The sequence below is a fragment of the Pituophis catenifer genome, unplaced genomic scaffold (assembly GCF_029215685.1).
Source record: "Pituophis catenifer annectens isolate HBS135680 unplaced genomic scaffold, rPitCat1.0.hap2 SCAF_8, whole genome shotgun sequence".
NCBI classification, from domain to species: domain Eukaryota; kingdom Metazoa; phylum Chordata; class Lepidosauria; order Squamata; family Colubridae; genus Pituophis; species Pituophis catenifer.
Window position 1 is genome coordinate 12,705,856 of NW_027256888.1, and position 24,471 is coordinate 12,730,326.

General features: G+C 40.8%; 1 protein-coding gene across 2 annotated transcripts in view; it reads right to left on the reverse strand.

The window, feature by feature from the left end:
• Positions 1–4,797: 4,797 nt before the first annotated feature.
• Positions 4,798–24,471, reverse strand: part of PPAT (phosphoribosyl pyrophosphate amidotransferase) — a 67,332-nt gene continuing 47,658 nt past the window's right edge. For both annotated transcript variants that reach the window (XM_070948815.1, XM_070948816.1), the window contains exons 2-11: positions 24,022–24,088; positions 21,975–22,181; positions 16,037–16,149; positions 15,757–15,902; positions 14,475–14,547; positions 13,511–13,662; positions 12,102–12,229; positions 11,537–11,758; positions 10,598–10,718; positions 4,798–8,570 (exon numbers count right to left, since the gene is read on the reverse strand). In XM_070948815.1, the coding sequence (XP_070804916.1) occupies positions 8,395–8,570; positions 10,598–10,718; positions 11,537–11,758; positions 12,102–12,229; positions 13,511–13,662; positions 14,475–14,547; positions 15,757–15,902; positions 16,037–16,149; positions 21,975–22,181; positions 24,022–24,088 (1,405 nt within the window). In that variant the 3' untranslated portion in view covers positions 4,798–8,394. The remainder of the gene's footprint in view (positions 8,571–10,597; positions 10,719–11,536; positions 11,759–12,101; positions 12,230–13,510; positions 13,663–14,474; positions 14,548–15,756; positions 15,903–16,036; positions 16,150–21,974; positions 22,182–24,021; positions 24,089–24,471) is intronic.

Consider the following 24,471-nt stretch of genomic DNA (forward strand, 5'->3'; position numbering starts at 1 on the left):
ACGAGGAGCCTCCTGGAGAAAGGAAACGGGTGCAGGATGCGCTTTCCCCCGCGGGGGCCTTCTGGGCACCCGTCGCCTTCGAGCCTTTCCTTTCTACCTACCGCGGGGCGCGCTGCGAAAGGGCGGAAGAAGGGACGGTGAAGCCGAAAGGGGAGGAGGAGGCGAAGGAGGAGCCCGATTGCACGCAACGCCAAAGGGCGTTAGGCTGATTGGCTGGCTGGTTGGTTACCAGAACAGAGTCTGTCTCCCAATAGCAATAGCTTCTAACGGGTTTCCAACCTTGGCCGCTTGGAAGACTTGTGGACTTCAACTCCCAGAATTCCTCAGCCAGCAAAGCTTGTGGACTTCAACTCCTCAGAATTCTGGGAGTTGAAGTCCACAAGTCTTCCAAGTGGCCAAGGTTGGAGACCCCGGGCTTCTAAGGCAGGATTTGCCTTGCCCGCTGCATTTTTTGTTTTTGAAGAAATTTTTTATTTATTTTTATTTTTAAACATAGATAAAATACATCTTTTTAGAGCAAGGGTTTGCTCCGGTATAAAATTAGGTACAATTGCTCACACTCCCTTCCAAATTTCATCCATTAACATCTTAAAAAGAAAAAAATAAAAAGACACAAGGAAATCCAAACCCAAATTTTATCACTCAATCTAACATCTTATTCTAAATATTTGGCATTCTACTATATCACCCTAAATCTAAGGCAGGATCGGCCTTGCCCGCTGCATTTTGGAAGAGGGTAATAATAGGGATGCAGGATGCAATTTCCGCCTGCGTTTCCTTGCATGGGATGAGAAGAGCACCTCTTTCTATTTGAAGGGCTGCCACAAAGAAGAGGTGGGGGTGGGTGGATGGATGGGTCAAATTATTTTTTTCCCAAAGCACCAGGGGGGAAAGGCGGGGGGGGGGGGGCAGGACAAGAAACAAGGGGTTGGAAACAAACCAAAGAGAGAAGCACCACCTGGAATTAAGGAGGAATTTCCTAACAGTGAGGACAATTAAGCCGTGGAACCAGCTTGCCTTCAGAAATCATGGGCGCTCCATCACTGGAGGTTTTTTTAAAAGGAGACTGGACAGCCACTTGCCTGAAATGGTATAGGGTCTCCTGCTTGAACGGGGTTGGACTAGAAGAACTCCAAGGTCCCTTCCAGCTCCTATTCCTGTTCCTGTTCCTGTTCCTGTTCCTATTCTATTCTATTCTATTCTATTCTATTCTATTCTATTCTATTCTATTCTATTCTATTCTATTCTATTCTATTCTATTCTATTCTATTATTCTATTCTATTCAGTGGTGGGTTGTTACCAGTTCTGGCGAACTGGTAGCAGCGGCGGCAGGAGGCTCCGCCCACCTGTCCGGACGCTTCTGCGCATGTGCAGAAGCGTTGCACAAGCGTGTGAGCACCCACGAGTGAATCGGTAGCAATGGGTTTTGAAACCCGCCCCTGATTCTATTATTCTATTCTTCCCTATCCCTATCCCTATCCCTATCCCTATCCCTATCCCTATCCCTATCCCTATCCCTATCCCTATCCCTATCCCTATTCTATTCCTATTCTCTCTACTCTACTCTACCCTAGCCTAGCCACTTTTTACAGAGGCATGATTGAGAGCGTTTTAACAAACTGCATCATTATTTGGTTTGGTGGCAGCAGTGCCTCTGATAGAAAGTCCATACAGAGAGTGGTAAGGACAGCCGAGAAGATTATAGGAAGCTTGCTTCCCGTTGTTCAGGATACTACTTATAAGTGCTATGTACTTAGAACTCAAAGCATCACTAGAGACCCCATACACCCACTTCACAGTCTGTTTCTGATGCTCCCCTCTGGGAGGAGGTTTCAAATTATTTCTAGCAGGACTACCAGATTCTGTAACAGTTTTGTTCCTTTATGCCATCTGGTAAACTTGCAAGATTTGTTTTTCTCTCCATGTGCATGTATACATCCAAACTAGACTGTATTGTTTCTCCGTGTCATATATGTGGGTATATGCATAATTTTGTATTTATTTATTTAGTGTTTACGTAGTGTATATTGGAGGGGGTGACCTTTTGAGAGCTGTATGGAACAAAATTTCATTTTAATGTATTTATTTTATTTATTTATTACTTCGATTTATATGCCGCCCTTCTCCAGAGACTCAGGTCGGCTTACAATGCATTAAGCAATAGCCTTTATACTTTTGTATATACCTGCTTAGTAGGGCTTTTTTGCCCCCCCCCCCCCGGCGGTGTTCTATTTTTATACAAAATCAGCTTATTGCCCCCACAAACCGGGTCCTCATTTTACCTACCTCAGAAGGATGGAAGGCTGAGTCAACCTTCAGCCTGGTGAGAATTGAACTCGCAGTAATTGCAGGCAGCTGGTAGCTAAATGCTACTTTAACAGCAGTTTAGTCCACTGCGCCACCAAGGCTCATTATTGTATGCCGATTAGTGTACTTTTAAAAGGATCTCAGGAGCGTGGCCGTGGCTGACCGGCTCCATCATTCTCTATGGAGAAGCATCTCAACAGTTCTCCCTCTTGTCTTGGCGCAGTCTGTGATTCTCTTCCTTCACTCTGGACCTAGTAAGAAACGGATTAAGGAACCCCGGGGATGTTAAATGATTTCATGGGTTAAATGACTTGTGGGCTGATCAAAAGTGAACCCGCTGGAGAGTAAAGCAGAGAGATTGCGGCATTGCAAAGTGCAATAAAGGAAACACTGATGAACCCCTTCTATTCTACACCCCAATTAAACAATTTGGCAAGTTTGGCTTATAGGAGGTCCCTTCTCACTGCAGGTCTCGTGCGTTGCTTAAGAGTGCTGGAGTAGCATTAGGAAGGCCAAGATCAAAATTTAAGACAAAAGTGCTTTTGGAAAAAATACTATCCCATCTAAGGATATTTGTATGTGCAGATAGGGGATTCTAGCACAGCTGAGAGCTTGAAGAAGGATAAAGAGTTTCTTCAATTGCTAATTTAGTGTCAAATAGAAATCCAGGATAACAAACTGATGAGTGGGATTATCAGTTTTTATGGGATACTGCTTATCTTACTGCCGACACAGCAAAGAAAACTCGAGACGAGCTGCTTTATGTTGGATGAACAATGCTGTACGAGGCCGGATGTTTCAAGCAATACCCAAAGGTATTGGATGCTTGCATACTTTCTTTGTAGATCGACTTCAGACTGCTTTTCGTATCATAATTTTTTCTTTTTCCTTCCTTCCTTCTTTCCCTCCCTCAGTTCACATAGAGAAGAGCATAGGATAGAAAAAATAAGCCAAGTCCACGAAGGAGTGTGTCAAAGCAAGATGCATTTAATTAAGGTGACCAACTTTTTTACAATGAGGACACAAATAAATTGAAGAAAAAAAAAAAGAAGTGAGTCTAATGCCTGCGTGTGTGCCGTGTCTTGTTTTGGTAAGAAGTAAGCACAGCCACCTGTGCAGAGCGCACTCTCTCAAAACAATCCTCCTGTGCGGAGCGCATGCGTTTCATAATCGCGTCTTGCCACACTGTACTGAGGCTTGACGAATCGTCATGTCAAATACAAATTCGTCACATCACACGCAACGGATCGGATCGGCATCGATCGAATACGGAGATTTACAGTCTTCAAATATCAAAAAGGAGGACATGTAGGACACTTTTCAAGAGAGGACAGAACTTACAAAAGAAGGACTGTCCTCCCTAAAGGAGGACGATTGGTCACCTTAATTTAATTAAATGTGTTATTTAATATTTCTGTCGTGGCTGTTTGCTAAGAACTGATTAATGGTTTCATGTAGTCCTCCATTTGTTTAGTGACTGTTTGAAGTTACAGCAGCAATAAAAAATGACTTTGGATGGCTTTTCACACAACAGTTGTAGCATTCCCATGGTCATGTGATCAAAATTCAGACTTTGGAAATTGGCTCATATTTATGATGGTTGCATTGTCCTGGGGTCATATAATTTTTTGCAACTTTCTGACAAAATCAATGGGGAAGCCAGATTCAATTAACAAACCATGTTAGTAACTTAACAACTGCAGTGATTAACTTAACAACTGTGGCAAGAAAGGTCATGAAATGGGGCAAAATTCACTTAACAACTGTCTTGCTACCAATAGAAAATTTGGGCTCAATTGTGGTCCTAAATTGAGGAGTAACTGTATTAGCATGTAACGCAGAAAATCTAAATTGGAGAATTAGTTTCATGTCAGACTTCTAGTTATGGAATCTCGGAAGCTTAGAAATAAATCTCTGCAGTGCTCCACAGTTTACCATATGACTTTCAATAGAAACTTTTTTGTGAGTAAAAATAAACAAAAAGCTTTGTTTTATTCTTTATTAAAACTAATCCTCAATTTCTTAAGGGGTGATGGAAGCAAGTCAGATATAAGCCCTGTAAAATTAAATAATCTCTTATTACATTAAAAGCCGATAAAAGAATAATTTTCTCAAGTATTTGGATTTCATTTTACCCTTCAAGTCACTTTACTTTTTTCTAAAAGATACGATAAACCAAACCGATCTTTAGCTGAATACTATTGGAAAGCCAAAGTAAACATGTTGCATTCTTGTTACTAATACTTATATGGTTATTTGCATGAGTTAATTTATTAATTCGGCACTTAAGCATTTCTTAAGGAACCATGGGCATTTTTCAGAAGGATAAAAATAGGTAAAACAATATTGCTAATATTATATTGCTAATACTGCTTTGGTACAATCAGTACCGAGTAGGAATCACAAATAGACTTAACGCATTCAAATACTGTAATCCATATGGCTTAAAAGTATTTGTTAAAAAACAACAACACACAGTTATACTGAGAGATTTTTAAAAATTCATTTATTTTTTTTAAAGATAACACATTTAAATGGATAGCATTTGAAGTGCACTTCCCTTGTTGTTGATGGCAGTCTTATAATTTAAAAGGTAGCAGTTATAGAATGTAAGATCTTTTGTGCTTTTGCTGCCTCTTTTCTTCATGAATACCCATATCTTTACCACTTACATAAATGTTTGAAAATCAAATAAAAGTGAAAGCAAAGCTTCCCAGCTCAAACCGTTATTGCACTAAAAACCATTCATAAGCACATTGTGGAAAAAAGTTGGTGTCTTTTTCCTCACAATCATCTCCTGTACAGACTTGGGAAAGAAATTAATTGCTAAAATACATCATGTATATTTGCATTTCATCATCATATATATATATAGCACTGCAACATCCAATAAGTTTCTCTGTGCCCTTTTCCATATAGGAACTAAGGGTTTGTTTTTTAAAAAAGAAAAATTAGATCTTCCAACCATTCTTAGCTCTTCTCATTTCTTTCCCCTGTTCGTATATTTTAAATGGTTGCATTTAAAATTGGAAAAAAAAAATTTAACAATACCTTCCTCTGCCTTGATTGGGTGTTTCATATTAAGGCATACTATTTTTATACGTAACTTCTAATAATTGCACCAATAGTTGTCTTAATGCACACCATTCCTGATTATGCATACTGACTCTCTCTAGCCAATAAAGGACCTTCTCTATATATTGAAGAAGGCAAATACTGTGGTATTAAAAATCTGCAGGGTCGTAGAAGCTGTGATATTATTACATAATATTACAGCCTTATGAAGCTGTAATATTCCAGAAGGAGCAGACAGAAACACACAGGCAGTAAAGCTTGATCCTACAATACTAAATTATACATCACATTCATCAAAAGAGGTTGACAACAGAAATGAAGTTTGTTGCATCTCCCCCACTGCTTCAGAATTAACTGACTGGAATCCCCAGAGGGAGAATGTTTTGGCATATGACCATCTCTGAATTTTTTTTAAAAAAGGTTAGCTACAAGTATTAGGTATGTTTTTTTGATAGCGTGACCTTAAGGGTTTGCCCCTAGTATTTATTTTCTATATGTAATCTCCGCAAACTAGCGTCATGTTATGATCTACCCCTAACCATTATCGCCTGTATTTTTATTTAATTTATATGGCTGTTCAGATCAGACATTGTGTTATACAATATATAAAAAAAGAAAACAGTTTAAGGCATTTATATTTAAATTGTTTTTCAATGGGAGATATTTTCAAGTCATGTTATTGGAATGGCTTTCTATTTTTTGTCTTCCTTGCCACTAAATTTTTTTAAATGTAAACTACAGAAAGCCAAAAAGGTATTTTTGCAGTTTTTTTTTCCTTCCTTAATTTTATTTATCATTTGTGAAATTGATCCACCTCCCAAAGCGAAAAACAAGAAAGTCATTTGTTAGAAAAGCAATAGAGATTGTTGGAGCCTGCCCCCCCCATATCCAATCAAATTAGAGGAAAGATGCTTTAAAGGTAAAGTGTCCCATACAGGTGGTAACAAGAGTAGCCATGTTTAAATACCAAAGCAGTAGGCAGAGATCAGGTATGTAGATTCAGGTCCATGCGCTGGATAATGTTACCCTGGCTTGGTAATGACACATCTGCAGAAGCAACGCACAGGGTATGCCAAGAACCCAACCAAGATTCACAAAAATTTGGGGAGAGGAGTTTTGAGACTTCCGATGTGTTACCCAATCATCTCAGCCACAATGAGAAAAGTTCTCTATATCCTAAATCAGCAATCTGACCTGACTGTATGACAGTCCTACAGAATAGTTGTTAAGTCTTTCGTCAATTACACAGGAAACACTTGGAGTTAGTTTTTGTGCTGACAAACATTATCCAAAATGTGTGGAAATTAATATTTGGAAATGATGGCTGTTTTATTCCCATGACTGTTCAGATGTTAGTGACTCTACAAGCAGGGTGATAAGAGGATAGCCCAACATTTGCTACTGGGCGTGGGTATCTTCTCTAGATGTGGAAATGAAATACAGAATGAACAGGAAGGGTAAACATAGTTTATGTTTTCAAGAGACTAAGCACAACAAGAAATCCTTCATGTCATTTCTCCAGCAATTAAAAAAAGAACAGTAGCCTGGTGTGAATCATATCTCTGGTAGCTGGACCTTGAGTGTCAGACTGAGTTTTCTCCTAACAAAAAAAAACTTTTGGAAAGAAACTTTATCAGTTTGGAAAGTTATAACTACCTGTCCCTTTGTTAGATTATTTAGAGGTTAGAACTTTGGAGTAGGAACAAATTTATTTTCTACTTGAAATCAGAAGTGTCATCTGAATTATATAAATGAATTGGCTTTCATTCCAAATACCACTCTCCCAACTATTGTTAAATAGAATAATAATTTGAATGAATACAATGAATTTTTAAATTTAAAATGAAAATGATTAAAACAGCAATATATATTAAATTATTATCATTAAATTGGTTCTAATTGAAATAAAGTTGTATGTTAATTTTTCAGTGAAGGCTACTGTGTTTCCCCGAAAATAAGACCCTGTTTTATATTTTTTTTGAACCCTGAAATAAGCGCTTAGCCTTATTTTCAGGGAGGTCTTATTATTTTGGGGCGCGGGTAGCAAGATGGGGTTCGTCTTGCCGTCTTACCTGATTTCCAGCTCTGTCTCCCTAACCCTAACTGGAAATGATGGGGACCAGCTGCACATGTGGTTAAATATTTTTGGGGGAGGGTTTATTTTAGTGCTCAAAAGCCCAACTGGGTTTATTATCTGGGGAGGTCTTATTTTCAGGGAAACAGGGTAGTTGCAGCAAGAGAAGTCAACATTTAAGTATTGAATCTGAAAGAAGATACTGAGGAAAATAAGCCCTTATATTTAGTGATGATCAACCGATGATTTTTTTCCTGGCACACCTCTTTAATAAGCAACTTTTATAAGGTAAATTTTCCAGACTTTAAAAAAAAAAATTAAGGCTGAAGGTATTAGTTGCTATTTGTTTAGCAGTTCCCTGAGGCTCCTTGTCTCAGCCAAGCACTATATAAAAATAATATTCAGTCTTTGGCGGCAGATTACAGCTCAAAGTTGCAGCTTTAAAAAAGTACACTCCGTCTATACAGACGAGGGATCCCATGTTGCCGGATAAAACCAGTGACAAAAATAGTGAAATTTAAAAGATCTGTTTGTTGCTTTAAGATCAAATTCACAGTTTTTAAAAAGTGATTGAACACAGCTTAAAATGTGAGATGGCTTAATGGCTCACAACCTCTCACAACGTAATTGTTAAGAAACATACATTATTGTGAGTGAAAGCCTTAGAAGATCTCCTTCAAAGTTTCTTGGCAAGATTAGTCCAACAATGGAATCAAGATATTTTTGCCAGGTCTTTTACTCATTTACACTCCCCTCCTACCATTTCCCCCATTATAGCATTATTGCATGATTGTTTTAAAATTTATTCTTTTTTTGCTCCTTTTTTACCCTCTCCAAATAAGGTTTAAGCAAATGTGAGTGGTTTGATTACTTGCTTAGCAGCAACACATTTCATCAGTTCCAAACTTTAAGCCTTTGGTGATAACATTCACAAAATTCACCACTCTAGCTCTACTGGATATACTCCAACCAGGCAAGCTGTACAATGGCCGATTTTCCCGCTTTTGAACTTGTTCGTTTTTAGGTTATTTTCATGGTCTTGTCTTGCTTTTATGCTTTCTTGAACAGACGAAACCAATCCTTCTACTGAGAGGTAAACAACGCTGTCAGCTCCTGAAGAGAAGGAAAAACGTATCATTGAAAATTGTACTATCTTACGCTGCCTAAATTGCTTAACTCGAAGATTTTCTATAGTTGGATCTTTAATAAAATATAGTGATTGGTAATTGCACCATTAGAACTACTGACTTAACATGTCGGGTAAATTTGTACAGGTACAAAACCTTCATTTACATTGTAGATTTCAATTTTTTATATATTTTTAGTATCTTTATTTTAGATACCAAAGATCTCTGCATCTTGGGTTTCTGTTAATTTAGTTACTTGATAATGCTTGTTAATCATAGTTCAATCAAAAGAATGAAAAATGTGTTAAAATGTGTTAAAATATGATATTAATGTTTTATTTTCCAATGACATTCCAACTGTAAAAAGTCCTGTTTTCAGGAAGAGAAATTCCAAATATAGAACTAGCAAGGACCTGACATTTTAATTAGATGAATCAATTAACGTTAGCTAATCTTGATTCTTCGGATTTAAAAACTTGTTGAGCATTGTTTAGACCTACCTAAGGCAAAGATTTTGGTTTTATATATATCAGCTGTCAGATTGTATTTCCAATTATATAAGGCAAAATATGCTGTTCCTTTTATTTAGATGAATGAAATATTGACCAAATATATGTTAATTCTAATCTAATCTTGCACATTATTTAATGATGTAAATCTGCAGCACATTAATACATGCTTATTTCATTAAGCAAAGGCATTAATATATGCAGAAAAATCAATGCATTAAATGGATAGTAGAAACAAATTCATGTAAACAATCCTCCTTTAACTAACTACAAACATCTCTGTCTGTGTGTGGAGATAAAACATAGAAAAACAGGGACTTCCAAACCCCTGCTCAGGAGACCCTGTACCAGAGGTGGTATTCTGCCGGTCTGCACTGCTTCGGGTGAACCAATAGTGGCGATTGCTGGTGAGCCCGCTCATCCAACCTGGCTCAAGTCGTGCTATTTAGAGGCACGTTTTCGAGGCCGGGCGCATGAACAGAAGGTGCGGGAGTAAGCAAAGCGAAGAGAATGTGCGCATGGCGAACCGGTGGTAAAGGTAAGTGAAACCCACCAGGGATGGGTTCTACTTACCTTTACTACCGGTTCGCAATGGGAGCACACGCTTTTCTGTGCATGCTCAGATCACTGGTGATAACGTCGTGGCAGGTGGGCGGAGCCTACTGCCAATTTTACTACCGGTTCTATAGAACCGGACTGAACCAGGGGCAACTCACCACTGAAACCCACTTCTGCCCTATACCATTCCGGACAAATGATGGTCCAGTGTTTCTTTAAAATCTTCAGTGATGCAGCACCCACAAATTTTGGAGGCAAACCGTTCCACTGATTGTTCTCACTATATCAGGAAATTTCTCCTTAGATCTAGGTTGGATGTTTCTTTAATGATCTTCCACCCATTACTTCTTCTCCTGCCTTCAGGTACTTTTTGGAAAAGTCGAACCCTCATATCTGTGACAGCTTCTCAAGTATTGGAAGACTGCTAGAAGAGTTCACTTTAAACTTCCATGTCCCCAGACACTGCCTCTTTTATACAAAATAAAGTATCTTTTGCACATTCCAGTACTTGAGGAAATTATGAGGAAAAAAATAAACCCCATTCCCACATAGATCCTGAATATGCAAGACTCTGTACATGCAAAGGTCTTTGGTTATATCATAGTTTTTCTCCATTCAAGAAATAACACTGTCTATTCAAAATTAAGCAACTGATTCCTATTGGGCTCGTTCTAATTCCAATAAATGAGAAGAGTATTGAAGTTCAATACGTCTGGAAAATTTAACCCATCATTTCAAAAGAGGATCATGTCAGCTTTTACATGATATAAAGAGACACAGGTGAAAGGCTAATATTCTATGAATTTCTGCAATGCTATAACCACCAACACAACCTTATTAATTATAACTGTAACAATCTCTGCTGTAATAACTCAATTTGCCTTCAAGATTAACCTGGCTACTCTTCTAAAACTTTTGCTTGAATGAAAAATAAAATATTTTTTACCTATGTACCCCGCTAGGTCTTTAAATTCAGGCCTGTTTGCAATAAGTTCTTCTTTTGTTGGAATGTTTATTCCCATGTAACATGGAAATTTTATTGGAGGTGAAGCCACACGGATGTGCACCTGTGAGAGGAAATGCTATTATGATATTGGCAGGGTTTTAATTACGTCATAATTTGCAACGGGCAACTTGAGTCAACTTCAGATGCTACCATGTTTCCCCGAAAATAAGACCCTGTCTTCAGGGGTGAAATCCAGCAGGTTATGGAGAGCCGGTAGCGGAAACTTTGAGCAGTTTGGAGAATTGGTAGCGGAAATTTTGAGTAGTTCAGAGAACCGGCAAATACCACCTCTGGCTGGCCCCTGAATGGGGTGAGAATGGAGATTTTGCAATATGCTTCCCCCAGGAGTGGGGAGGGAATGGGGATTTTGCAGTATCCTTCCCCTGGAGTGGGGAGGGAATGGGGATTTTGCGGTATCCTTCCCCTGCCACGCCCACCAAGCCACACCCACAGAACCGGTAGTAAAAGAATTTGGATTTCACCACTGCCTGTCTTATATTTTTTTGAACCCCGAAATAAGCGGTTGGCCTTATTTTCGGGGAGGTCTTATTATTTTGGGGTGCGTGGAGCAAGACGGGGATCCTCTTGCCGTCTTACCTGATTTCCAGCTCTGTCTCCCTAACCCTAACCAGAGGAAATGGCTGTGCATGCGTTTAAACATTTTCGGGGAGGGCTTATTTTCAGGGGAGGTCTTATTTTCAGGGAAACACGGTACAAGGATAAGGGTAAGAACAGAAGACACTGTTGAAGAATTGACTGGGTTTGTCTTAGTAGCAAGAAGAGTAGTAGTTAGAAGCAGAAGAGCATTGAAAGAGAAACAAGTTAGTCATGAAACATCTCTTCCCCTTCGTTTCCCTCTACTCTGATATGCACACTTACCTCCTTAGCACCAGATTCTCTCAATAGTTTAATTATTGGGGAAATAGTGTTGCCTCGCACAATCGAATCATCAATAAGGACAACTCGCTTTCCCTTGAAGTTGTCCGACAAGACTCCAAATTTTTTGGCCACTCCCAGCTGTCTTAACCTCATGTTTGGCTGGATGAAAGTTCTTCCTACATATCTGTTTTTGCAAAGCACTTCAATGTACGGTAAGCCACACTGAAAACAAGCAAAACAACAAAGATCTAGTACATTTTTGGTGCAGTGATTAAAACAATTTCCATTATCAAATTGGTTTGCAATGAACTGACTTTTTAATTCATCGCTTTGAACTGCACAAAGGAAAGGCCAAATGATCAAAATCTGTATTAGTACAATTCCCTCTTTTTCTTTGTAACACGATTTATTCATTTGGTATTCTAATTCAGAGTAAAAGTAACAGACATACAAAGTATTTTTTTTTTAATCAGTGTTTTCCTGATGTTTTGTTTTGTATCGGGCTCAAGTGGATTATAAATTATAATTTAAAAAAATAATTAAAAACGAGGGTATAAAGAGGTACCTTCTGTGCATAGCCAAGGGCTGCAGGAGTTGCAGATTCTGGGACTGTGCTAACCAAATCTGCTTCCACTGGGGCCTCAATAGCAAGCTGTTGACCACATCTCCTTCTTACAGAATATACCATTTGACCTATGTGAAGAATGAAAACGTTGGGTGTGTTTTTGTGCCGAATTGGCCATAAATCTCTCTTCTGATTTTAAAATTACACATCTAATAGAAGTGCCACTTTAATTTAGCTTTCTGAGAAGCACCTAAGTTTCAACTATGATGGTCAGGTCTCATGAAAACTTGACCTAATAAATTCAGATTCTTTTAAATTTACATAGCAATTTCCATATTATGCATCCAAGAGCCTGTAATATCAATAATACTTAAGACTTATAGACTGCTTCACAGTGCTTTTACAGCCCTCTGTAAGGGGTTTACAGGGTCAGCATATAGCCCCCAACAATCTGGGTCCTCATTTTATCCACCTCGGAAGGATGGAAAGCTGAGTCAACCTTGAGCCTGGTGAGATTCGAACTGCCAAACTGCAGGCAGCTGACAGTCAGCAGAAGTAGCCTGCAGAACTTCATTCTAACTATTGTGCCACCACGGATTTGCTGTAAGAGCCAATCCAGGAAGCCAGAACTATACAAGTAGTCCTTGAATTACAACCATTCGTTTAGTGACCATTCAAAGTTACAACGGGACTGAGAAAAGTGATTGTTTTTCACCATTGCAGCATCCCCAAGATCACATGATCAAAATTGGGACACTTGGCAACTGGTTCATATTTTATGACCGTTGCAGTGTCCCGGGATCATGTGATTACCTTTTGCAACTGTCTGACGAGCAAAGTCAACGGGGAAGCCAGATCCACTTAACAACTGTGTTACTAACTTAACAATTGCAGTGATTCACTTAACAGCTGTGGCAAAATTATGTTGAGCTTCATGGAAGAGTTTGAAATGCTGCTTCTCCAAATATTTCCCCCACCTGTGCTAAATTGAGCCTTACAAGATAAGCTGTTAACTGATCTGCCTGCTATTGCTTACTTGTTTATGTCTGTTTTTTTCTATTTCTTTCTGAAGCCACCTCCCAATTTCTATTAATTCTTCACAATACAATTTTTCACCCATCAATACTATAATCCCCACCCCTTATGAAAAGAAAGCAATGGAATTTATAAAGAACTGAAATGCCTTTCATGCTAACAATGTCCTATTGTTAAATAATCCTATCTAATTCTGCACACATAATGGAAACCTTCCTCTTGATTCTACAACAGGATCAATACTGATAAAATTTGTTTTGTAACATTTCTCTAAAGCACCCAGTAAAATGTTAAGATTTGTTTAGAATAACTTTGTAATTTTTAAAATCTAAAATAATGTATCCCAAGTCAAAGATGATTTGGGGATAGGTTACCTTCAAAGATGCTATCTGGCCTCGCAAAGTATACATATTCAAAAATGCAGAATGCTGCTGGATCTCCTTGAGGTCTCGGTACAATATCTAAAGTTTGGACATCATATCTGGATATTTTCACAATCTCTCCAGGCATGACTTCCCGATAGTATCTTGAAAATATAGTTGTACATGTTAAACACCCCAGCAGCTTTCCTTAGAAACACTGGTATTTAGTTATAAAGAAATATTGTTTTCAGATTAGAAAGACAATAACATGTTTTTTCTAAAGAGCAAGGGTATCAACAGAAATCTATATTTATTCTTTATTTTGTCAGATGTTTTTGATCATTATTCTGCACTTATTATTTATTCAATTTATACCTTCTTATCGAGAAGGCAGTTTTTTAAAAAAATTATCTTCTCAACTTCTAAAAGAACTTACTTCTTCCTTGAAAGTGAAAAATGGAACGAGTTAAAAAGAAAAAAAAATCAATTTTTCTTTGAGGATGCAAATGAAGCAGTCAATTTCAAGACCAAATAAAATATTTTCTTATTCTATATGCATAAACAAAAGCACGATGCTTAGAGCTTAATAGTTTATTCATAATTAGTTTTCACAGATGAATTATTTCATTATTTAACTTTTAAGACAGGAGCGTCAAACTGGCGGCCCGCGGGCCAGATGCGTCACACACAAGTTATGTCTACGCCTGCTCGGCGAAGGAAAAAACTGTTGGGATACGTCACGTGATATCAATGTGACGTGGTGAGTTTGACACCTGTGTTTTAGGAAGTGCCCTAATTCCAACATTGCAAAATGATTCAGTGCAATATTGACTTTCAGGTCAAATGCTTTATTGTTTTAAAACTAAATATTGTTGTACTCCAATATGGTAGAAGCAGTACCCAGTTCTTGCTTAAACAGTGAAGAAATTATTGATTTGATTTTGATTGCTTTTAAATAAATGAATGATGGACTTACTCTGCACCAATAGATAAAAAGCTACAGGATTCTGAAGATACTACCCAGCCTTCAGTTGCAGCATTATTTTTCCCTGTAATAAATTCAACAATAATTAAAGAAATGTCTTAACAATTCTAAGAACCTCATTTCTGTCCGTTTAACTTTACATACTACATTTGCTGTGGCTGCAATTGCTGTTTTCTACAATAACATTGAAGAGGGATGAAGACACCTACTTAACAGGCAATAGTCACTTGCAGGATGTAATAAGTACACTGGAATTTTTCAATACACAACAAAATGCCAGTTCACTAACAAAATACATTATTTATGCTTTGCTGTGATAGCAGTATGAAAAATTTATCTCTCTACAGCAAATATACAGTGAAAAGTGTGAAAATAACTAATGTCACATTAGTTAGTCTAGATGCCAAAGATTCTTTTCCAAAATTTAAATCTAGTTCAAATAATTCTAAAAATATTTCTGGAAATCGATTGATGTATTTAAATTAAAATTTACATTGATACATTTGAACATGTTCTTATTCTCTGTCATGATTACCAAAAATAGTTAAGTTTCAAATATTATAGATGTCACAGACTAATCATAAACATACCCACTGCATGTTTTACTTTACAGTTTAATTTAATATAGCACATAAGTGCACGTTCACTGGAGAATAGGTCAGAAACTTAAAGATAGGTGATCTTCCCTTAACAATGTGCAGCAATTACATTTTCAAGGTGAAAGGTAAGTGGTTCACTGATTTAAAAAAAAAAGAATTTGAGAAAGGTAACAGTATTTTTTAAATAACGTACTTTCAACCGTAGTTCTCAAAGGAGTGTATTCAGGGGTGGGCTTCAGATCCTTTAGCAACAGGTTGGCTGCCCTGTTGCTGGGTGGGCGTGGCCATGGTGGGTGTGGCCTAGTCAGCCGCTTGCACCACGGCGGGTGTGTGTGTCTTTTTTGCCCTCCCTAGGCTCCAGAGGCTTTCGAGCCTCTGGGAGGGCGAAAACAGCTTCCCCCGGGATCCGGAGCCCCTCCAGAGGCTAGAAACAGGCCTGTTTCCAGACTTCCAGAACCTCCGGTAGGCCCGGCTTTTGTCCTCTCAGACCCTCCATGCGGCCCCTGCACTTACCTGGAATGATGAACGGGCCGTGTGGAGACTCCTGGGTGGGGCGGAGTGGGCGCGGCCAGCCAGGGGTGGCGTTTGGGGGTTCATTGAACCCCGGTGATCCTTGGCTAGAGGATCAGCCAAACCCTGCCGAACTCCCAGGAGCTCACATAGGGAAATCATACCTTTTCCATTGATATCACCTACTGGAACAAGGCGGCCAATACAGAGAGGACGGTTCCCATAGGGATCACGAACTGCATAAATAATGTCTTTATGCATCATCAGAAGTGAATATGAAGTGGGTGTTTCATTCATCAAATTTTTAATCCTGAAATAGAAAAGCTAGTTTAATACACTTCTTATTACAAGAATTCCAACAAGGGGGGTGGGGACGTTGGCCTTGCATAAATGAAGATCTCTTTTATTGATTTTAATTCTTTTCTCATGAGGCAAAAGATTTACCTTGCCACCCAGTCTGGTGTATCATCTTGCTCTAAAGGAGGGGTGAATGCCAACAATTGAGTGATCAGTTCGCTATCAGAACTGGTAGACAGTCCCACTCCATGACGCATTAGCTGCATAACAAAAGACAAAGGATTATTATAGATCAGTGACGGCTAACCCTTTGCTCTTCCAGTGCCAAAAGCACGTGTGTGTGGTGGCATCCATAATGCAATGTGTGCCCCTCGCACATGTGCACACGACCGCCCCACCCCACCGCGCATGCGCACATGACCCCCCCATGCCTACTTGGCCTCCTGCACCATGGTGGTGGTGGGTGTTTTCGGTCCCCCAGGCTCCGGAGACTTTCCTTGAGCCTTTGGGAAAAAATGGCCTCCCCCGGGTTCTGGATGCCCTCCGGAGGCCAGAAACGGGCCTGTTTCCGGACTTCCGGAGGGCCCGTTTTTCTCCCTTCTCAGGCTCTGCGCGGGTCCTGCACTTACCTGGCATCCAAAATGGGCAGTGTGGAGCCTCCTGGGCCCAAATATGGGCTGTGGGGAGGGGTGCATTGCTCCCTCCCACACTCTGCCCCCCGCGGATGTGCACGCGAACCCCGGCATGTGCACGCATCTCCCACATGTGCCTCGTTCCTTGCGCATCCTGAAAATCAGCTGGCCGGCAGGAGGCATGCGTGCGTATGCGCAGTGGAGCTGAGCTGAGCTGGACAATGGCTCGCATGCCCGCAGAAAAGGCTCTGCATGCCAGCTGTGGCACATGTGCCATAGGTTCGCCATCACGGTTATAGATAATTATAGTGCGTGCTCTCTCTCCCCCCCCTCCGTGGGTGTGTGTGTGGGTGAAGTTGGCAGAGTGCCAATGGGGACAGCTAAATGAATACAGTTGACCATGCAATTAATTTAGCACTCTGTGCGGATGGTAAATTTTTTATTCAGCATGCAAAAACGATGCAAAAGTTGACGTTATGGTTACATTGATTGTTACCAATATAACAGATTAACCACATAGCATAGCACTGTGTTAAGTCATATACTGCATTCTAACGCGCACTGAAACATTTCTTTCTATGCATAATAATAAATATGCTTTGATCAAAGATACAGAGATTAAATTAGGAAGCAGCTGCCTTTTCCAGTCGTAACTAAGATCCCCCCCCCCAAAAAAAAAAAAACTTAAAACATTTTGACTGTGAAGCCTGCATTACTGGGGAAACAACACAGAGGGTTTTGGCAACTTTAACAAAAGAAAGGAGACTTCCATTTTTCAGAGAATGGGTAAGCAGCCTGAGCTGCCCAGATATACTCAGCACGTCAGCTGTCTCACTAGAGGCATCGGCGTATTGGATCACTGCTACGTCACCTTAAAAGGTGCTTGCCGCTCTCTCCCAAGAGCAGGTGTCTTTCTGATCATTTGTATGATCCATCTCCTTCCTCCCTACAGGCAGAAACTTAAAACTGCAAAGCCTATGGCCAAAAACAGCGAAGTCTTGCATTGAGGAATCAAAGTTAGAGCTTCAGGCTTCCTTTAAGTACGCAAACTGAAGTTGTTTTTGAAGCTGTTTCAGAGGGCTCGGATAAATTCACGGATACTGTGACATACGACTTGCTTCTGTGAGGACATGTGTGCGCCTACCAAGAGCTTGCGTATACATACATACATACATACATACATATACACACACACACACACACACACACACACACACACACACACACACACACACATATATATATATATTCTTACTTCTTCGTAGGGTTTATGTGTGTCTTTCCTCTAGCCAGGTTTTCCCTACGTAACCAAGGTTTTTCTGCAGCCCCAGCTCAGAAGAAGAGTGGATGTGATTCTACTGAGCTGGGGCTGCAGAAAAACCTTGGTTACATAGGGAAAACCTGGCTAGAGGAAAACACACACACACACACACACACACACACACACACACACACACACACACAATAACAAGCCTTGGTTCACAGCTACGTTTAAGCAGCTACGTTGTGCCAAAAAGGAGGCCTACACAGGAAAGGAAGACAGGATTTTTTACAATCAGGCCAGGAACGTAGCAAAGTGGCAAAGCAGAGTGGCAAAGAGAATCTACTCCGAAAAGGGGAATGGGAAAACTCGCCACAGCCGACTCGCTGCAAGACAACCCGTTGCGGGACAATTTAACAATTCTATTTAATTATTTAAAATAAGTAAAAACGATTTTAATTTTTGCCGTTCACAATGCATTCTGTCCCTCCTTTAATGATTCTGTTCCACCCTTCCTTTGAGATTAGTGTAACTCTTGTCCTGCAGTGAGTTGTCCCATGGCAAAATGGCCGTGGCAAGTTGTCCTGCAGTGAGTTGTCCGTGGCAAGTTGTCATAGACCCTCCAAAAAAATTGAGAAACCAGTTCTCAGCTATTGAACCAGCAACTGTGAGGAGAAACCTGAAGAATATCATTGTAAGGGACCTTCCTTCCTTTACTGAGGAGAATTGGCAACTGGCAGATGACCTGAATGCATTCCACTGTAGGTTTGAGAAGATGTCAGTGTAATCTATCGCTATCTTCCCCATCTCAGATACGTATAACAAAGAGATACATACAACAGCCGCCAAATTTAGGGGGTGTGCATAAGCGCACCAGCGTTGTCTACCGTCCCTGTCCTACTGTCCCCATTTATATGTAATCATTCTATGTGTTTATGGCTATGTTTTGCCTATTTATATCCTTTTATTTGTGCCAATTTTTTTAATGTGTCCATGTCTATGTCTATACTGTTACTTGTTTCCTTGTACTTGTTGACAAATAAATCAATCAATAAATCAATAAATCTCCTACACCTATCTCATGACCAGGCCCAGGTGGAATAACTCCTTGCTTGAAAGCTCATGCTGAACAACAGGCCCCATATTCACCCACATCATTAATAAGTCACTGGAGATGTGTCATGTCCCTTCTTGCTTCAAATGCCCTATTATCATCTCGGTTCCTAAGAAACCCTCCATCAGTAAGCTAAATGACGACAGACTGGTTGCTCTGACATTTGTAGTTATAAAGACCTTTGAGAGGTTAGTGCTAACTCCAAATCCCTTGGACTGCAAGGCGATCAAATCGGTCAATCCTAGAGATCATCAACCCTGACTGCTCTTTAGAAGGCCAGATCCTGAAGATGAAACTCAAATACTTTGGCCACCTAATGAGAAGGAAGGACTCGCTGGAGAAGAGCCTAATGCTGGGAATGATGGAGGGCAAAAGAAGAAGGGGACGGCAGAGTCAAAATGTTTTAAGTGGGGGGGGCATCTTAGTTACGACTGGAAAAGGCTGTTACTACTGCTACTGCTGTTCTGTTCTATCCTAATGCAATTGACCGAAATAAACCAGTGTGCTTGAATGGAACAAGGGGAAAAAAAAAACTTGGATCAAAAGATAGAACCAAATAGATTTTGTATTCCACATTTCTCATTCACAGAATGTCTACAAAAAAACCCTTGTGAGTCTGTAAGGGTAGGATTTCTCATTTTAAATTTAATATCACTGTCTTACTTAGTATAGTGCAGCAGTTGAAGGCATCGGACTAAGACAGAGATAATCAGGTTTGAAAGTCTCTTTAGGTATGGGAATCAATTTGGTTATTTTGGGTTAGGCAGTTTCCCCCAGCCCTAGACTGGGAAGTTGAAAAACATCTATCTACCAACTAGCACTGGATCAGCATAGTAAATAATGATATCTAGCCTTCAACGTATTGATTTATTTTTAATACGTTAACCCAATTCAGAACAAACCAATGAAGAAATCTTCACACTGCAGTGGATTGATTCAGGTTGTTGGTAATTATATACTAATTATAGAAGAATAGCCACAGTTGATTAATAGTCACCACTTTTGTGTGCAAATTCTCTCATTTCTACCAATGGGATGTTAAATGTACCTCTTCTCAGTCATATTCAGAAGCTGCACAGAGTAAATTTCCAGAAGTAATTTACTTCTTTGGCAATTTGTTTCATTCACAACTACAGATATGGTAGTGAACTGAACTGCACTCAAAACAATCAATTATCAGATTTACGTTGTGTGTGGTAGAGAATGAATTAAAGGTGAACATGATGCTGATTGGCACTCTTCTCTTCTCACCAGACTTCCTGCTTGTGAGAGAACAAGAGGCCAGAGAATAAGCAGACCATATCTATAGGCCTTAAACCTATGGGGCTGTTAACCATCACCTAGGCCTGTGGTCGGCAAATCACGGCTTGCGAGCCACATGCGGCTCTTTGGCCCCTTGAGTGTGGTTCTTCCACACTCGTGATGCCCTGGCCGGCTGTGGCTGAGCCGGGAGCGGGCGCACGCACAGGGAGACCCTCCTCAAGCGAGCGCCGAAGCTCAGGAAAGGTGCGCGCAGGGTGGGCAGCGGCTTGCTTAAGGAGGGTCTCCCCACGTGTGCGCATGCTCCCGGCTCAGCCACAGCCGGCCAGGGCATCACGAGAGTGGGAGGAGGAGGAGAGTGCAGGAGAGAAGCTACCCTGTACCTACCTTCGCGCCACATTTGCACGTAAGGCAGCCTTTGCTTCCTGCCGCTTCAGGCTGGAGTTCGCACCCTCCGCACTCAGCCGAAGAGCTGCTGGGGGTGGGGGATGAAACAGCAAGGCGATGGCCAGAGCATTAGTGCAGGAAAGAAGCCCCATCCTGTTAAGACCCTCCTAATTGAGCAGCTGCTCATCCCGCGGGTGCCTTTGCTGTGCTTTGGTGCTCGTTTGGGGAGGGTCTCCCCGCCCATACACACGCTCCTGGCTCAGCCACAGCCGTCCAGGACATCACAAAAGGAGGGGGAGGAGGAGGACGGTCACCCGAAGGGAGGGGGAGAGACAGCGACATAGAGACACATACAGAGTGATACATAGAGAGGGGTTAGAGAGGGGAAGAAAGGGAGAGATACAGAGGGAGAGAGACATGGGGGAAGAGAGGGGGACATAGGAAGAGGGGGAGAGAGACAGAATGGTTTTGTGGCTGGGTAGGCATGGCTGGGGGGGGTTCATGTGACTGGGTGAGTGAGTGACATCGAGTTGGCCACGCCCACCCAGGTTTTGTGGCTCCGGTGTGTTTTTTTTCTATGGGAAACGGGTCCAAGTAGCTCTTTGAGTGTTTAAGTTTGCCGATCCCTGACCTAGGCAGATGTGGTACGCCTAAAGAGCACGCATTTCAGGCATCCATATGGAAGAGTCTTCTGAGGGAGAATGACTGAATGTTGAATGCATGAGTGATTATAAACTGATTTAGAGGGGACAGGATGGAAAAGATTTCAGAATAACAGAAGCCCTATAGTATTTCAGACAAACTCTCTTCTTAAAAATGTCCAGTGATGAAGCATTCACAACTTCTGGAGGTAAGTTGTTCCACTGATCAATTGTTCTGTCAGGAAATTTCTCCTTAGTTCTAGGTTGCTTCTCTCCTTGATTAGTTTCCACCCACTGCTTCTTGTCTCGCTTTCAGGTGCTTTGGAGAATAAGAAGACTCACTCTTTTTTGTGGCAACCACTTAAATATTGGAACACTGCTACCATGTCACCCCTAGTCCTTCTTTTCATTAAACTAGACATACTCAATTCCAGCAGACATTCTTTATATCTTTTAGCCTCCAGGCCCCTTTATTGCTCTTCTCTGCACTCTTTCTAGAGTCTCAGTATCTTTTTTTTACATTGTGGTGGCCAAAGTTGCATGCAGTATTCCAAGATGAGCTTCATACAAGCTCAGATTGCTGCTGTGCATTAGGGCTGGGTTTAGGATTTAGGTTTCCTTCCATCTGACCTCAATTGCTACAACCTATACATACAGTCTAATGAATTTGGACCGTACTCTTAAAATGATCTTTGCATCCTATTATTACTAAATGGATATAAACCTTCTCTATTATGAGTGAATTTACTATCCTTTTCCGCTTTCTCATCTTAGGAAAACAGATCCCTACCTTTCTTCTCAGCCGCATTGCATTTGTTAGCTCTCCGTTGTGGGCAACTGCAATCTTCCCATGCAAAGTTTCCACCACGAATGGTTGACAATTATCAAGGACAGACACCCCAGAGGTAGAGTATCTTGTATGGCCGATTCCAAGATTTGAAACGTAGAGCTTCTTCAGGCTATCTTCGCTGAACACGTGATTGACAAGACCCATTCCCTGCGAAGAAAAAGGAAATGGGATGGATGAACTAAAACAGAGTTTCCAGGATTGCTTACAGAGGAAAGCAGTGTAAAACTAATGAGCTAATTCAGAAGCTCTACTTATTTGACATTTATTTACAAAACTTATAAGACTGCCTGTCTCATACAATGAGTCTAGACCAGAGATCTCCAACCTTGGCAACTTTAAGACTTGTGGACTTCAGCTCCCATAATTCCTCAGCCAGCTGAGGTGAGGAATTCTGGGAGTTGAAGTCCACAAGTCTTAAAAGTTGCCAAGGTTGGAGACCCCTGGTCTAGACAACTCAAACAATCCAAAAAACCATGGTTAAAAACAAAAGTGCCATTCCTCCTCCTCCTAGATCAAATATCTGCCCAGCTCAACCCCCATCCTAGCCCAATGGCTGGATGAAAAGGCAGGTCTTTGTAGCTCTATGGAAGAATAAAAAGGTAGGAATCCCTCAGATCTAAGGTGGGACAAAGTTCTAAAGAGCTTGCCTCCCAAGACCTATCAGATGGCAACATTTAAGGAAGGACACCTTGAGCCCACCAACCCTATCTAGCTTAGTATGATGGGAAGATACCCTGGGGGAGACTGCCTGCAAGTAACCTAGAGCAGGGGTCAGCAATCTGCGGCTCTGGAGCCGCATGTGGCTCTTTCATCCCTCTGCTGCAGCTCCCTGTCGCCAGTCCGCTCCACAATTGATAGGGCTTTCGGTTAGGACAGGTAGAGGAAAAAGGATGTCACACTAGGAGGAGACTCTATGGTGTGGGAACCGGACTTCCGGTTGGCTCCAGAATTAAACAGGGGGCTTCCGGTTAGGACCTTTGTGGCTCTTTGAGTGTTTAAGGTTGCCGACCCCCGACCTAGACCTTTGCCATTTGGTGTTTTAACCAGCACCTTGAATTGCACTGGGAAAGCAACTGGAAGTCAATGTAGCCCACACAGCACTGGTTTACTCAAGTGAACCAGAAGGCAAGCAATCCATGACACTGTATTCTGAAGCTATTCAGTTGTAGGTTCCAGATGGTTTCAAGGGCAGCCCCATGGCGCGTAATCCACCAGGGAGGTGATTAAGACATCCCTTAACTAAATCCATTAAATCAATTTACAACACACGCAAATACTACATTATCCTTTTCTAAATATTTTTTCACCTTCCTCTTGTGACAAAGTTACATTCATTACTTTATAATGCTCTTTATAAGATTTTGATGGTTAGATTTATGAGTGTTATAAATTACAAGTTTGAGTGCCAAAATCCTGCACAGACGACCGTCTTCTTTACGTCATTCATACATATGTACATACATACATACACACACACACAGTATGTTACAGAAGTGAGTACACCCCCTCACATTTTATAAATATTTAAGTATATCTTTTCATGTGACAACACTGAAGAAATAACAATGTAAAGTAGTGAGTATACAGCTTGTATAACAGTGTAAATGTGCTGTCCCCTCAAAATAACGCAAGAGAGAGAAAGAGAGAGAGAGAGAGAGAGAGAGAGAGAGAGAGAGAGAGAGAGAGAGAGAGAGACGGGGGGAAGAGAGAGAGAGAGACGGAGACGGAGAGGGAGACGGGACAGAGAGGGAGAGGGAGATATGGAGAGGGAAATATCTTGAGTTCTTCCAGCATTCATATTTAAAGAGAGAGAACAAATTAGAGTAATCTCCACATCTTCTTCTTTTACCCCAAGGCTGGGCACAGCTCCTTCTAGAGAAAATCTATTTATGAGGCAGCTAAAGTTAACACCAGTTTAATGGCTCATCAACATAATCTAAATCATCTTCTCCTCCCTTCCCTCCTCAGGAATGCCAGATAATATTACCTTGTGCACTTTGAAAGAATGGGCTGATTCTCCATCACTTGTCACAATCCCCGCACTCTCTTGGCCTCTACGAGAAAAGGAAGAGTAGGTAAGGAATCTGTATTTCTGAGACTGGATCTTTATGTCACCCAAAAGGTGCCATTCATGGTTGAGGGATTTTTACAGGTGTTGTGAAGACCCCAAGATCTGCAAAACGTTTTCTAAACTGTAAGAAAATAATTCTTCCTCCTAAAGCAAAAACCACACGCAGAAGAAGAACAATAAATAAAAACAATTGTGGGTATGGGAAACATTCTGTAAAAAGAGACGGTTGATTGAAATTTTAAAGAAAAGTTCTCACACTGCAATATTTAATTGGGGAGATCATTTTTCCTGGTAAGTTCTAACGCTGAATTGTGAAAATGGTGTTCAATGATCTGAAAAGCGGATCCTGTACCTGCAATAATAACC